Raw genomic sequence first — 16,552 nt, forward strand, 5'->3', positions numbered from 1 at the left:
CGCGCGCTACATACTTGCTTGCCCATCACTAATCCGCCTCATTCCCCTTTACCAGCTGGTGTATCTGCCACAGCACTGCCACAGCACTGCCAGGAACACTGCCACTGTCTTCTTCTAACGCGGTGGCAATGTTTGCGACATGCGGTGAGCTTATTTTTTGTTTTATATTGTATATTTAGGCATTCCCGTCCGAGAGGAGAGGCTAGGAGCTGACTCCCTAGCTAGCTGCCATGCTTTTGAATTGGGAGCGTAGAGAGGTGACTGACAGCTGGTAGAGGGAAGTACGCAGGACACAGACAGCTACGGAGTATGCATCCAATATCGGACAAGTGTCACCTCCGTATTATGTTAAGATTAAAACCACATTATAAATGGTAAATTAGCTTCGTTTTACCTATCGAAATCGTTCATTGTCGGCGTTAGTCGAGCGTTTGAGATATTTAACGTCGCTTTTGTGTGACGTTGGCTTCCCTTGCTGTGACTTCAACGGTATTTCAGCTCGAGGGGCTGTGAAACATACGGTGTCATGGCAACGCTGCTTGCTGTATATAACGGCGGACTGCTAAAGGACATGCTAACGTCTCAGCTAGCTTCTATGAGAAAACACGCTGTTGGCTATCGAGATAGCATGCGTGTCCGATAATGGATCCACTGGCACGGTTTATCTCGAGGTGTGGGGTAGAACACTCGTGACTAGCTTATGACTCTATGGCTTCAGTTGTCTCTGGTATAACACGTGTGTAGCAACCTCAGTTATAATAATAATAATAATAACAATAAGACAGGCATGTCTCAGGCACTTGTTTATATTAGCTAACGATACGCCCATGCCGGCTGGGTGGGTGTGTGGTCGGCTGGTGCCGGTTAACTCTAACCTACTTGCATTAGCCTCCTCGGTAACGTATTTGAGCTAACGCTAGCTAGGTGTGCCATATGGTGGAGCTGTAAGCATTGATTAGTGTGGTCTATTTACAATTGGATTAGCCAAAGTCTGTTGCCATAAGCAACTGTCAAAACACAGTAGTAGTGGCGTTTATTTGTCAACGTTTTCATATTTTGAACTGAAAGTGTGTTTACCCAATAATGTAGTATTTTGTCTGTTTAGTACTAGTCGACTAGTAAACGCTGCATCAGCATATCAGTCTCATTCAGAGGTGTTGTATCAATTTTACTTGAACCCGTGTTTTCCCACATCATGGACTGATCTGTAAACCTTTTTGGATTGTAAATCTGGATGATCTGCATGTGAGATTAAATCATTGTGTCAGTTCCCACACCTGAACCAACACCGCTGTTCACCGCTATTAAGTAAACAATAATTTGTTCTCCTACTGATAAAAACGTGTGCCATGAATAGGAGCCTGAGGTCAGAGCTGGACATACAGAAGCAGAAGTGAAGGAGCTGCCTGCCCCGTCCATGGCCAACCCCACCCCTCAGCTTAATGTACTGTGATAGAGAAGTGAGGGGACCAGAAAGACTGTAGCCAACTACCATGGAGGACACCCTGCAGAAACCTGCTACCCGGGAGCCGAGCCCTGCACCCAGTCCAGCACCCAGCCCTGCACCCAGCCCTATACCCAGCCCACTGCTGGATAGAATCGCGTTGCCCTCAGGAAACCATGTGGAGGTAATGATCAGTCTCTTTACATGTTTAATCGGGGTACCATAATGAATAATTTAGCAAACATGTTGAACATATTCATCAAATTAGACATTTTCAAGCCTCATATAAATGATTTGAGTGGTGTGGTTTTCTCTTGTCTCTTGCTTTAGACTACCATGTTTTAATTCTTCCATGTTTCATTTGCTGTTGCATTGTTAAATTGAACTGTCCACCTTATTATTCATAATTATTTCCTGTCATTTTCCTGTGAGAGTTAATTAACTGAAAGGCAGCTCGAGGCAAAGTCGGAACTTTGAGCCGACGTTACCCACCTGAGTTATGTGACAGAGGAGAAGGGTGTACAGGAGCCCTGTTATCAGCCTAGGGCAAGTTCATATCTTCACTGTGTTGTTTGCCAAGAGTACAATAGTCTATGAGGTTCCTCTCTGTCAGCATACCAATACAGCCTTCAGTCCCTGCCAGCTTTGATAAACAAAACAGGAAATATTTGCCTTTTTGTCATCATTCTGTGAGCAACTACTGTCTGATTTTATGCTGGACATGGCATGAGTCTGCAAACAGCAGAGCACAGTGAAGTTGTTTACCTTACCGGCCCTTCAGCTCTTCGTCTAACAGCTCGCTGTGGCTGCTCCTTCTGTAAAAAAAAAAAGACCGTTGTTTCATTTTGTAGATTCATTTTTGATGAACAATAACAGCAAGTGCAAAGCTCACCATTAAGCATGCGTTACGGTAACTACTTTATAAAGAAACTCTACTTGTGCTTTAGCCAATTAAATGCTTTTAATGTTGGTTTGCATTATGTTCAGATATCTGTTCAGAGAGATTACATTAGCAGTAACTTAATACATTTATTTATTCAGTTCATGTTGCAACAGTTTCCCAGTTCATAATGTTGAAAATATGTGAATATTGCAGTAGTTTTATCAGTGGGCGGCAGGCTCTGTCGGGAAATATTGCTAAACTTGCTATTGTTAGGCCTCTGATTCTTGGAATATTTAGTCTGCGTATTCATTATGTGAAAACATTGGTTTGGTTTTGTCCACTGGGTGAACGTGACCTCTTACTTCTCCTTGTCCTGATCCTTCCTTTAAAGCACCTAAATGTGAACCAAGTCCAGGTGGTGGTACGGCGCTGCTCAACTCCAAATGTAACAGAGGAGACCACCTATTTTATTCCTCGCAACCCTGTGGTGGATGCTGGCACCAACACAGACCCGCCAGTGGTTTGTTGCCCTCTGCTCCACAGATTTTGCCCGTGTCCACCAAGAGGGCTGTTCGCCTCTTTAATTACCAAAGGTAAGCAAGAGGTTTATAATGTGGCTCGCTGATTTTCTACCAGGGACATTGATTCCATGCACAAAACTGAAAAGCTGCAGATGATAGGCATCTTGCATGTCATGAACTAACTGAGAAATGCAGCCGTGTAACACATACTGTCCATATTAGACGCTCCATTATGTTAATAACTTTATGTCTAAGATATGTGTAACATTTGGTTCATCACCTCTCCTCCTATTTGTAATGCTTATAAAATCTTGATCACACACTATGGTGCCTTGGTTCTGTAATCTAAGTCATTCTCCTCTGTCCTCTCCAGTCCTTTTGGCAGCTGTGCTCTTTGGGGTGGTTTGGTCCATCACAGAAGATGAATGTCTTCCAGGAGGAAACCTGTTTGGCATCACAATACTTTTCCTTTGCGCACTCATCGGTGGCAAATTGGTGGCACTCATCCGTCTGCCCAAACTTCCTCCGCTCCCCCCACTCCTCGGTAAGGCAGAGGGCGTTGTGATTTTACTTTATGGTATTTATTTAGTATGTACATACACAGCGTCCTTCACCCAGGGGATTGTCAGGAGCACAGACAAGTTGTGTACAAAGGTTAAACATCCCTCTGCAAACTGATTTTTATTTACAACTTTTCAGTTTTAAAATGAACAAAATATATAAAGTGCCCCAACTTTTCCTGACAATTGTATCAAATAAATTTTTGCCCAGAGCAGTATTTTCCATTATAATAACCACTTTTGCAATGGGTATTCAAGTCAGATATTTCAGAATGAACTGAGAAATATAATATGTATTATGCTCCTATACACTTGTCAATGCATGTCAGTTATCCAGCTATTTAGCAGAAGCGAAATGGTAATGGTAATCCATCATCCAGTGTTATTTTACATAATTCTAGCCTGGAACAAATCATATTCTCATTGGTTAGAAGTTAATGTAACATAATGTGACTACACCCCTAATTTTATCAGCTTTCTTGATAAGAATCAAGGAAACTTAAGCCGCTCCTTATCAACATCAAAAGACAAAACTGAAGCTCAACCATGAGTTTATTTCTTTCCGGAAGTCATTTTCTGGCTCTTGATCTTTTCATCTTCTTGACGTAGTCCTCAAAAGCGTGGTTTGCCACTTTAGTTAGGATTATTCTGTATTTTTGTTCCTTTTTGCATCAAGAATCAATCAAGAGCATTGCTGTCTTAAGAAAACCAGGATTGTAGTCAGGTTGCAAGCTAAAAGTCCTCTGTCCTAGTTTTAAATATGTATTTAAAACTAGGACAGAGTATTTCTTGATATAGTTCCCATTACTTCTGTGCTGTATATTCTTAGTTATAAATGTTCTCCATTTTGCTTAATTTAATTGTTCATAATGTGTTAGTTCCTTGTGTATTCTTTGTTATGTTAAACTTTATGTTTGATTGTTGAAACCCAAATTATTAGTGTTACAATATTCACTGTCCACACTAACCTTGGTGTACCTTATGTTTAAAAAGCAACAGGAGAACATTGTTCTTGCTCTAAAGAATAAACAGTACTTTGTTGTAAAAATGATCACCTTTCCTCTTTCTCACCCTCTGCTGTGCTGCAGGGATGCTGCTGATGGGTTTCATGCTGAGGAACATCCCAGTAATAACAGACGGAGTTTACATTGACTTCAGATGGTCTGCATCACTCAGGAACATTGCTCTAGCTGTCATCCTGGCAAGAGCTGGCCTGGGTTTGGATCCCACGGTATGCCATATACCCTGTTATAATAGGTTAGCATCTGCATGCAGAAATGTTCGAGGAGCCATAAATGTGTCTTAACGCCATTCCTGCATGTGGCTTTCTGAGATATTCAAAAGACATTTCAACCGTATAATGTTCACATTCTCCAAAATAATGACCAACTGAAAAACAGAAAATGTTTGGTATTTGAGCTTTAAAATTCCTATTATGTAATTTTCACTTTAAGATGTTTTCATCAGTTCAGTTAAATTCTGCTTAACATCACTTTGCTTGTTAATGCTTGCTGCATATACACCGGTCAGGCATGATGTTATGACCACTGACAGGAGAAGAAAATTACTTTGACCATCTTGTGACAATTCAATGTTCTGCTGGGAAACTTTTGTACCTGGCATTCATGTGGATGTTACTTAGACATGTACCACCCACCTAGACCAGACCAGACACCCCCACCCCATAGCAACGACACTCCTTGATGGCAGCCGCCATCCCCAGCATGATGCAGCCTGACACCACAGGACACCCTCAGAAGGCCCATGTCCATTCTCTGATGAGTCACAACTGTTTTGGAGGCACAAGGGAGACCTACACAATATTAGGAAGGTGGTCATAATGTTATGCCTGATCGGTGTGTATAACATGTTTTAAGAATTACTGTTAAACTTTATTGATGGATGTGTATTTCCATTGTCAGGCCCTGAGGAAACTAAAAGCAGTGTGTCTACGTGTGGCAGCTGGGCCCTGCTTGATAGAGACCTGCACCATAGCTCTGGTCTCCCACTTCCTCATGGGCTTGCCCTGGGTGTGGGGCTTCATCCTCGGGTAAATACCAGTTTACACTGTCCTTTTTGCCCAACTCTACATTTTCTACTAAGCGCTGCTTCCCGTCCAGGAGACACTAGCTCTCATATTTCACTGGGGGGATTTGTTCTGTGTTTTCCTAAATCAGTGGTAATCCAGTATGTTCACCGTTTCAGTTCCAACATTTTTCATTACAATGGTTCCCTGCTGCAATCGTCTGGGGGCTGTGTGAGCCTTAACCAACATCCCACAGTTTTAGTTTCAGATAATATGTCAAAGAAAACAAGAGGCAAGTCTGTTCGCATGTTGTTAGATGACTGAAAAAAATCCCAGTATAAAAAATACATTCAGCAGTGAAAAGGCAAGTTAACTCAAAATCCTTTATGTAAACAAACATTTAATCACGGCCTGATGTTGACCTCACAGTGTGTTTTATTTCATTTATCAGGTGGGTGAGCAGACTGTTCAGAACTTTGGGTTACAGGAGATAGTAGATAGTTGAGCAAGCATATGAAGCATTACGAACAAGAAATGGAGGCCTGTATGTTGAGGAGAGTATATAAAACACTGAACCTACAAGTAACACATTCCATTGAAGGAAGCAGGACAAAAACACAGCGCTCTCAGAGAGTTACTAGATCACATTCCAGTGACTTATAAGACTTATATCACTCCCACACAATTTATTGTTCAGTGTATATCTGCTTCTTCAGCACAAATAAACCTATAAAAGCACAATGTAAGCCTCCACTTTCTTGTGAAGGAATCTGCAGATTGGCACATGTTTTGGTTATCGTTCCTTAAGGGCCAAAATAAATCTTCTTCTCTGAAGCCCTAATCGCTGTCATAAACAAAAATTATTTGCTGTCTACAAATGAGCGTGTGTTTGCAGTTAAGTTTGGCATGATCATGGTGTCATTCAAGAATAGCTCTCTTCATGTTACCAAATTTGAACCCATGGTGTGGCTGTTTCTTTGTAATGTAATTTTTGTGTGTGAAGGAGTTTGTGAATGAATAAGCAATCCGCCCTCTCCACACTGTAGCTTTGTGCTGGGCGCCGTGTCTCCGGCGGTGGTGGTCCCCTCCATGCTGCTGCTGCAGAAGGACGGCTACGGCGTGGAGCAGGGGATCCCCACCCTGCTGATGGCCGCGGGCAGCTTTGACGACATCCTGGCCATCACAGGTTTCACCACGTGTTTGGGCATGGCCTTCGCCACAGGTGAACTGGGTGGGAAAGTGATGGAAAATAAGAAGTGCTGTGTTCAGTGTTTTTTTTTTTTTGTTTTGTTTTTTGGAAACATAACACCGTCTTATCTCCAGGAGATAGGCAGCCCCACCCTTCTGTAGGTCAGCACTGAGAGGCACAAGGAAAACAAATCTCCTATATGTAGTTTGTCAGGAGCTCAGCAGAGGGTGTAAGCGTGCTGATCACCAACAGTGTGAGCCAATGCATTTTGTGACGTCAATGTACATGTATATTACTGTGCCAAAATGCATGGGGGGAAAATACAATACAAAATAATAATTATACATAAGAGCCACATATAGACCCATATGATATATCTTTGTCATTTCATTATTTACTACTAGTAACAACTAATGCATTATAATCTGACATTAAATCATGAAGGCACGTTGAATGTTGAAAGCCGAGTCAGCTGTATGTAGTCAGCTGTATTAATATGGAGGCAGCAGGTGGTGGCGCTGTTGAACTGTATCGCATTGTACTTCATTTAGATTTGTAATAATTAGTCTTTGATAAAATGAAGTGGACAAAATACTGAAAACCCTTCTCCATATAGTGCCTTACCTTATAAACTGGAATGTATTCAGGTAATCCGGTAATTCATTACTTCACACATTTGCTCTGTTGATTTTTTAAAATTTTTGTTTTATAGGTTCCACTTGGTACAATCTTCTGAGAGGTGTACTTGAGGTGGGTGGAGGGATGGTGGCTGGGATTCTCCTTGGCTTCCTCATCCAGTACTTCCCTAGCGTTGACCAGGTAGGCAGCATTACAGTGACACAAGCCTGTTTCACTGTGGCCCGGTCACCCGTACACCACTTGACACCGTCAGCCTCCGTGTGAAACAACTTAGGAACAGTTGGCAAATGCTTGTATGTCAGTTAAAATACTTTAAAACTCTTGAGGGCTTTTGGCAAGAACAGTGGGTGAAGGAAACACAAGCTGTAAAGAAATCCAGTATAAACCAATGTAGGTCAATGCGCGGTTCATACCTTTGCGTCAAACTGACGCCATAGCTACGGCGTCAGTGGCGACGCAGACCGCCGTGATTGGTCCACTTGGTAGTATGTGTTTCCGCTCTAGTATTTCCGGCTGCTTCTCCATCTCCGCAATTTTTGAATTGATTATTTTGGATCAATACAGATGGAACACATGGAGGGAAGGTTGACTGAGGAGGTTCAGAGATACAGACTGACTGAATGAATGACTCGTCTTCACCATTGTTGAAAGTGAAGCAGGAAGTAGAAACAAAAATGCACAAGTATAAATGGCTCATGGTGGCGTAGGCTGTGTGCACAGGTTATGGCGTCCATGTCCCGCAGTACTTTAAATGAGCCACCAGTCTGAGATCAGCAGTAACTACATATTAAATGTCATCAGCTACATGTTATATCTAAAATGGAGCGTTATGCATATCTGCATTTTATTATACTACATTAATCTTGCTAACGTTTTCTTCTAGAAACACCTCGTGATGAAGCGGTCCTTCCTGGTGCTGGGTCTGTCTGTCTTTGCCGTGTTTGGCAGTGGCGTGGCAGGCTTTCCTGGTTCTGGAGGCCTCTGCACCCTGGTGCTGGCATTCCTGGCTGGCCTCGGCTGGGGGGCAGAAAAGGTAATAATGCATGCACGCCTCATCTGTGATAGTAATTTTCCTGCTTTTCAGGAGTTTGACCAGGTTAACGCCGCAGAAGTCAACTATTCTAGCAACTACCCGTCACTCTCCTGATAAACCGAGGATGCACTTATTCTCTAAACTAGGGATTACACGTTTACACCGCTGCATGTCGGGCAACCTTACTAAACAAATTCTGTTCTTCTTGTCTTAAGGCACGTGTGGAGGAAGTGGTGGGCTGGGCATGGGACGTGTTTGAGCCTCTTCTCTTCGGACTGATAGGAGCCGAGATTCGGGTCGCTGAGCTGGAGGGACGCACAGTTGGTGAGACAACCGCACTCAGCCTGTGAAGTAGCACACTATTCTCATTGTGAAAAATTCAAATGGGGCTGAATGAATATATACTTATATGTATGCAAACATATTTGCATAGCCAAAAGAAGAAACCACAGAGGAGATGCACTGCTCTGTCCTGTTATGTAAATGTGAACACTAATACCACTGTGTCGCATGGGAAAAAAATAATCCCAACTTTCTTCCACTCCAAAACATGTGACACGTAGAAATATATCTTGGTCTTCTGTGTGTTCAGTGTATAACTAATCATTTTAATGGTGTTGATATACTATACAATATACTGCTGACAAAACGGTAAAAGTGCATGTCAGTACCCTGATGATGTGATACCCCTGCATGACTCGTGTCTGTATATCTTTCTAGGTCTGGGTATAGCGTCTCTGCTCATTGCTCTGCTGGTTAGACTGCTCTTCACCTTTGTCTGTGTATTGTGTGCTGGCTTTAACACGAAGGAGAAAATCTTCATAGCCCTGGCGTGGATGCCCAAAGCGACAGTGCAGGTGTGTCAGCGCAAGAATATATATATCTCAGCAGTAAACTTTTCTTTCTGAAAATACTTTTGGATTTTTCAAGTTCAAAGTACATGCACTGAAATATTATTCAGGGTTTCCGGTTGATTCATGTTGTGTCATCAGTTCAGAGGTGTGAGTGCGAGAGTGCTGTCAGGAGACCAACAACGAGATTAAAGGAGCTGTCGTCTTTGTCTCCGTCAGGCAGCTATAGGCTCCACAGCTTTGGACATGGCCAGAACAAAGGATGACAAGCAGCTGCAGAAGTACGGCATGGACGTGCTGACTGTGGCTGTGCTTGCCATCCTTCTCACGGCCCCCGTAGGAGCTCTACTCATAGGGCTCGTTGGACCTTGCCTGCTGCAGAAACCCAAGAACTGTGGTGAGCGAGTCAAACCCAATTTATCAACTTTTTTCTTAGGTAGGTAAAGTCCTACTTTGGAAAATTCAACCCAACTCAACCACCCAGTCTGACCTCGCTTCATAGCCGTGTTCCGAGTAGCGAATGACCTCTCCTCGCATCCTCGCAACGCTTTCCCCTACTTTGCCGTTTGGGACACACACAGAAACACAAGGATTTGCATAGCTTCAGGTCACTTCTGTTTACCCTTTCATACAGTGGCTTTATGGCTTTTACATCCACACAACAGTGGCATTGTTGTTGTCAAAGTGTCAAAACATTCAAATAGTCACAGTGGAAAAGTACAACTCTTGGTTGTATGACACTCCTTTGTCTGCCTGTTTTACTAGAGAATCTGAACACCATGTCATTTGGTTTTACTAAAGCTCCTCTCTATACTTTTTCTCCCTCCGTCTCCTCTTCATTTCTCTAAGGTACTGGAGCAGGAGGTGAAGATGACAATGAAACTCCTGTCACCTATGAAAGTACGCTCTGACGTCATCATCCAGTGAGACGGGACATTTAGACTCCTCAGATATTTGAGCTTTTCGCTGGCCACCAAGTGGCTCTCTTTGTGTCTCAGTTGGTCAAGGACGCACAAAATCACTATATTAATAGCCTGGTGGTTTCCAGGCCTCACGCTCCAAACAAATGACCCATACACCACCGTCTGCACTGTCATGCTGTATGAACAGAATACAAGTCTATATTTAATCAGATATATTAGTGTGAGGCATACAAATGGTTTACATTTCTGTAAAGGGGGATAATGTTCCTGCCTGTCATGTTCACTGAATCCATTTTTTTATGACAAGATTACTTTTATTCACTGTACTTCGACTTGAAACTGTAATGCTGTACTTTATTATATGCAGTTTTTCTTTGAGGGGCTGTGTAATTTAATACATTGGTAGCAGTGGCATGTTTTGTTGTTTTAAATTAGACTACATAATAGACACATTTTTAATTCTGTCTGACGTTTTAACTATTTTTGTTTATATTGTATTTGCATATGAATTAGCAGTGCGTCTTGGTGATTGGAGAAGGGTTTGTGTAGTTTCCAAAGACTCAGGAGAACAATCCTCAATATTTCGCTTTAAACAGAGACTACTGTCAGCTGCTACATGCACTATTTCAATGTCATCCATGCTCAATAATGTCCATTTACACAACGTTCGTGGAAACCCAACCTTTTATAATCTGATAACGAATGAAAGTTTTTCATAATTGTTACATATCAGTCTTTTTCTTTTTATTATTATTATTATTATTATTCCAGACGTATGCAGTGTAATTTAAAATGTTTTGGATTTGTTTGAATTTATATGAACTCATTTTAAATGTTGTGTGTTAGCAAATATTTATGATGAATTTGCAGAATTGAACATTAGTTTTTTACCAGATATTCTTTAAACAATAAATGATAAAATACACCAAGAATTGTTCTTTGTTTTGGCGCAGCTAGGATTATACTTTGAGTTAATATGCAGCATATTAACACTAGCATAGCAATAGCATAGTATTGGAGCCTCATAAGTAGCAGCTAGAGTGTTGTGCTTATTTGCTTAAAGCAAGTTTCACTTGATAAAACTGATAAGCAGACACAAAGTAATACACTCAGTTACCATGTCATTCATATAAACCTGTTTAAACTCAACATCACATGAAGCGTTCTCCAGATATAAAAGCAACCAGCTCTCTGCTAAAATCACTGATGCTAACCACTTCTTTTTACATCTGTACAAATGAATTCAAGCCATTAACTCACACCAGTTCATGGACATTATTCAAAGACCACATCATCGAGGAAATACAGATCAGATAATAAAAGCCTTTTATGTATGAAATATAGAATTATAAGGGAAATATGCAACAAATAAGCTATATACAGTGATTATGACAATACCGATGCTAGTACATAGAAAAAAAAATGATGTTCTCAAACCTCAATAGGTTAGTGAGGAGGTCAAAACTGCATATAACTGGATATTACTCAGTGGGTACCGTGTATTGAAATGTCTGAAAGCAAACAAATGCAAAATGTAAAACTCAAATGCTTTAAGGCTAAGAATAAACACTTTTGAAGAATAACAATAAGTAGCCTCCCATACACACAATAACTTAGAAGAGAATATTTCACATCCTTAAAGTGGAGACAGTGTGTTAATATTTGGCACTAGCAGCAGAAAGGAAGCTATAAAAAAAGGCTGGTTGTTAAACAAATAACTGTCCAAAATGAAGACATATAGTACAAAATGTTAATTACAATTTTGGACTAATATTAAGCGTTCATACAGCCATTTAACTGGGAAGAGAACCTTTCCCCTGATGGGTGCAGGTAATTGGAAGTCATCATAAAGTCACCGCAGTTACGTTTCAAGTTTTCCCTCAGAGTGGTCCCAGTGGTTTCTAACATAATCCAAAAAGACTGGTTCATGAGTAAAGCAGATTTAACAGTAATATAAAAGGCTTTTCTGTTAACAGAGGGACCATAAAGAACTAAATGGAAAACCTTCCTAACTGCAAACATGACACCAAGACGAGAACGAGAAAGAAAACTGAAAACTGGTTAGAGGAGAACTCCCGTCAGTGGTCGATTATAGTATCTTCTTCTTGAGTATGAGCGGTCCCACGTTGTCTCCAGTTAGTTCATTGTGCTTTAAGTGTGACTTGTCACAAACAGGAAACTAAAACAGGAAGTAACTTTATATTAGATGGTCATCAAGATGCAGAAACCCCAAACTCTCCCTTATTCAGAAGTTTTAAAAACCCACAAATTAATAAATGACTTGTCGGTATTGACTCAACTGTATGTGCAACACTCTAGGTGACAAATAGATATAACTAAGAATTAGGCCCGACAGCGGTCACAGAGCAGTTCACACAGTAGTGAAGCTGAGAAAATAACAAGTCCACTTACAGTTTTGGAGCGCCAGCAGCGACAGTAACACACGTTTGCGCTGTTCAGGTCCTCGATGTCTATCTCATTGACCACTTTTGGGTTCTCTTTCTGGATCTTCAGGTTGATCAGGCTGTCTCTCTGCTTCTTCTTCTTCGGCAGAAATGGGCGAATGGTCAGATAGCCCAGCAAAGCCAGGATACCCAGGAGAGGAAGCAACCGGAGCCACTCAGACACTGCACACATATTACACACACACACATTAGCAACAAATACATAGGCATACAATGTGGAACTTCTAAATTTAGCATTTAGCATTGGTTGTACATTTATTTGTGGCCTTAGCCCCATAGATGATCTGAAACCAATGCTTACCGGTATTAGACAAAATTAATCCTGGAGAAACTAAACTTAAAGCTAAACACTGACTGCTTCTTGTTTTTACAACAATCCAGCAATAGATTTACGATAACAATCTTTTCAATTGTACTTAAATGCATCGTTCTGGCGCATTTCAAACTTCATACAGTTTATACGTGAGAACCACAGCTTACACTTTAAGCACCACATTCATGGTTGTTTCCGAACATCTGCTGCACATGATCTGACACACTGAGCTGTGTTCGTGTTCGTTTTGTTACATCTTTCTTCATGATTTAATTAAATCAGTCAGACAATGAAGCATGATATCTTTGGCATCACTTTGAACAGTGATGCATACAAGATGTCTCACAGATTTCTGTTGTTTATGTTGAAACATGTGGATTTGTTTCCGTGTCTGCATCTTCTGGAAGATGCGATCCCATCTGAACTGCACTTCTGCTGCACTATTACACCCGATCGCAGCTGTGTATCACGTCACACCAGCAGCTGTCAGGGGAAATGTCACGCTGAGGCCTGAAAACCGCTCGGTACAGTCCGCCGTGCAAGATTAAGACAGGCGAGTGAGGCACAGCGAGGATTACACAGCTGTGTAATTTCACTATTAGCAATTAATTCTGCTTCGGGAACTTATGATAATAGCCTGATGGCAGTTGCAAAGGACTGTGATGCCTAATGGGTCATTTCTAATCCTGTTAACAAATTATACTCAGTTCAAAAGGAAGACAGAGTGTCTTCACATGAAGCAGAATTTGAATGTTTCATCTTCTAATCTGCGCTAACAGAAGATATCACTAATAGATTTTAACTTCAAGCACCGTGTGGTTACGTTTATCTTAAAGACAACAATTAACAAGTACTAACAGTCATTAAAATCATATCTTTTTGGTTGTTCACAGAAAAGTGTCAGTTGTGAATTGCCAACTTTTTGACTTTGTTTTACTTAAAGGATCGATTTAAAACTTTAAAAACGTAAAATTGAAGATCAAAACTTCTTTGTCCTTCATTTTTGAAACAACAGCTCTATTTTGTTCTCTTTCTGTTATTACAACTGAGCTAAAATATGCTAATAAATCAGCCTTTGAGCTCTGACTGGGACAGGCCCACCAGATGCTGTGCGTGATAAGATGTAAAGAGTTCACAGTCTAGTCTGGTAGAGATCAATCTAGATAAACTTGTGGACCTGAAACCATGGGATGGATCTGCCGATATGCAAACAGGGTTCCAGGAGATTTTAAATACAGACCAGTCTGATATATTCAAAATAATTCAAAATAACTAGCTGGTGTAGAAAACCAACCAAGAACTAGATCCAAATACGGGGACCATGGAAAAATAGGAGTTTAAATGTAAAAGTACAGAATGGAATTTCTGCAACTAGGGGTCTCTCAGTCAAAACAGTAACAGAAGCCATAGTTTGATGATATTGTCAAGTAGCACGGCATCATGGGAGTTATGAGAATCAGGCATGATCAATGGGAGCGACTGACCTGTCATGCAAACGCAAAGTTCCCCACACATTTACCACAAGAAAACATCATCCATGACTTTGGTTCCTACCATCAGATTCACCATGGTGATACCGGGCTTGGATCGATGGGTGAACGTAGATGGAGGGGCAGCACTGTTGGCAGGATTTTATTTATTTATTTATTTATTTCAAAATGGAAAGAAGACCTATCTCCATCCATACACTTGTAATATTTTTTATATTTTGATTGTCTTATTCGGAAACACTTGGGATGGGAAATGCCAACTGTTACCTAGGCAACCAGAGCCTGGAACGACCAACTGCCAGCCGCAAAGCCAGTCACTTTGTATGTAGGCGGGACTTCCCAGGCAACTATGCTAAAATAAATGTGACCAAAACCAACTAAAATGAAACCTAGTGGTTTCAGCCGATCAGGCGTAACATTATGACCACATTCCTAATAATAAGAGAATGGACACGGGCCTTTCTGAGGGTGTCCTGTGGTGTCTGGCAACAGAATGTTGTTAGTTGGGGGTCTTTGGGTGCTATGGGTTGAGGGGAGGGGCCTCTGTGGATCAGGCTTGTTCCAGTGCATCCCACAGATACTTGATCAGTTTGGGATCTAGTGAATCTGGAGGCCAGGTCAACACCTTGTGCTGTTTTTCATGTTTTTTGAGTTGTTCCTAAACTGTTTTTTTTGTGTGTGTCTGTGTCAGGCTGCTGCCATCAAAGAGTGTGGGGGTGCCTGGTCTGGTCTGGTCTGGTCTAGGTGGGTGGTACATGTCTAAGTAACATCCACATGAATGCCTGGTCCAGAGGTTTCCCAGCAGAACATTGCCACAAGATGGTCAATGTCATTTACTTCTGCTGCCAGTGGTTTTAATGACGTGGCTGATCGGGGTAAATGGGTCTGCCTGAGCATTACTCACACTGTTCTTCACAACTGAACAAAGCTTTCCAATTTGACAAGTCGAAAGTATGCATAGTGAAAATGTGGTGACCTGATATCGGTGCCACAGACCTAGAAAAGTTGTGAAACAATGATCTTGCAGCAGCTTGTGTTCATAGGCTGCAGCAGTGTGCCAGTAACCGACATCCCTTTGGTGTGACAGACTGATCTGGGTACATGATGTGCGGCTGGCAGACACAGCATGACATATTAACATGGTACTTTTACACCTTATAAAAACAGGCTGCACCCTGAGATGTGCAGACACTCCGCGGTTAAAGTCGCCATTACCCCAATATTTAAATACAAGCTCATTTAACTGTGCAGAGTATGGCTTTACAAAAAAAAAAAGCGCAAAGGTCATAGCCGAGTCGTTGCTAAACGGAAGCAAAACATTTAAAAAGAATGACGATAAAGAATTGTAGGTTATCACGCAGCCCTTGTGAACGTAACATGCTTTGTATGATAATTCAAGCCACGACGCCAGAGTGTTCATTTGTTTGCTAGCTAAGGCAAAGAGCTCTGTGCTAAGAAGCGTCCCCGAGGAGTTTCACAAGTCATCTTCACAGACAGAAGTACAGCACAGCTGCTGCTAATTACCTGTTAACCTTGCAAATCCGCCGATCGTCTCTGGAAGCGGAAGCCTCTTGAGGTAAGCTGGAAGCTGGACTTTTATTATCCTTGATATAGCTTCCAGGACCATCTTGAATTGCTCAGTGGGGCAGGTTCTATGTATCACTTGGGATAGTTCCTGGGGTTCGTTTTTGTCTTTGCGTTCATTTCTGAGCGCAGCTGGTCGCCGGTGCGTAAACCCCTCCCGCGATACTTGAAAGCGAACTGAGAAACTGCGTAGATGCTTCCGTGAATGCACGTAACAGCGACATGTGACGGTGGCGCTTGACCAATCAGCGTTGGAGGAGTTGGTGGTTTCTGATTGGACAGCTTGAATTTGGCGTGAAGACGGCGGTTTCTGTTCATTTGTGTGCTATTTGTTTATTGGGTGCTTTTTTAAAAAAAGACGTGAATAAAGTGGGAAAACAAAAAGAACAACTGTAATGTAGTGTACACCGTGACAAAATAAGCAGTGGCACTATATTAATAAAATAAAAATACGAGCACAAAAAGACTTAAAGACATACAAAAACACTACTTGATGTCAACATACTGTAATCCAAAGTGATATTTGACCTTTTAAACATTACCTATTCCATGATTTCACTTGTTTGTAATCTTTACTCGTTACTTATTACTGGTCCGTACAGTTAGTTGTGGTTTCACAAATCTGGATTGA

At 41.5% G+C, this 16,552-nt stretch overlaps 2 protein-coding genes across 2 annotated transcripts; one reads left to right on the forward strand and one right to left on the reverse strand.

The window, feature by feature from the left end:
- The first annotated feature begins 206 nt into the window (after nucleotides 1-206).
- Nucleotides 207-10,794, forward strand: LOC311508789 (sodium/hydrogen exchanger 9B2). The gene is made up of 13 exons (XM_084573759.1): nucleotides 207-671; nucleotides 1,358-1,628; nucleotides 2,719-2,920; nucleotides 3,222-3,392; nucleotides 4,497-4,639; nucleotides 5,331-5,458; nucleotides 6,481-6,656; nucleotides 7,336-7,442; nucleotides 8,146-8,295; nucleotides 8,511-8,619; nucleotides 9,016-9,152; nucleotides 9,366-9,543; nucleotides 9,996-10,794. The coding sequence occupies exons 2-13, from the start codon at nucleotides 1,494-1,496 to the stop codon at nucleotides 10,055-10,057; spliced, it is 1,698 nt and encodes a 565-aa protein (XP_084429885.1). The 5' UTR covers nucleotides 207-671; nucleotides 1,358-1,493; the 3' UTR covers nucleotides 10,058-10,794.
- A 403-nt stretch (nucleotides 10,795-11,197) lies between these two features.
- Nucleotides 11,198-16,134, reverse strand: cisd2 (CDGSH iron sulfur domain 2). Its single transcript, XM_084573769.1, has 3 exons — nucleotides 15,862-16,134; nucleotides 12,482-12,696; nucleotides 11,198-12,248 (listed from the first exon to the last, which is right to left on the reverse strand). The coding sequence occupies exons 1-3, from the start codon at nucleotides 15,962-15,964 to the stop codon at nucleotides 12,159-12,161; spliced, it is 408 nt and encodes a 135-aa protein (XP_084429895.1). The 5' UTR covers nucleotides 15,965-16,134; the 3' UTR covers nucleotides 11,198-12,158.
- Between the last annotated feature and the right edge of the window lie 418 nt (nucleotides 16,135-16,552).

This window comes from Chelon labrosus (genome assembly GCF_963514085.1).
Source record: "Chelon labrosus genome assembly, chromosome: 2".
Lineage (NCBI taxonomy): Eukaryota > Metazoa > Chordata > Actinopteri > Mugiliformes > Mugilidae > Chelon > Chelon labrosus.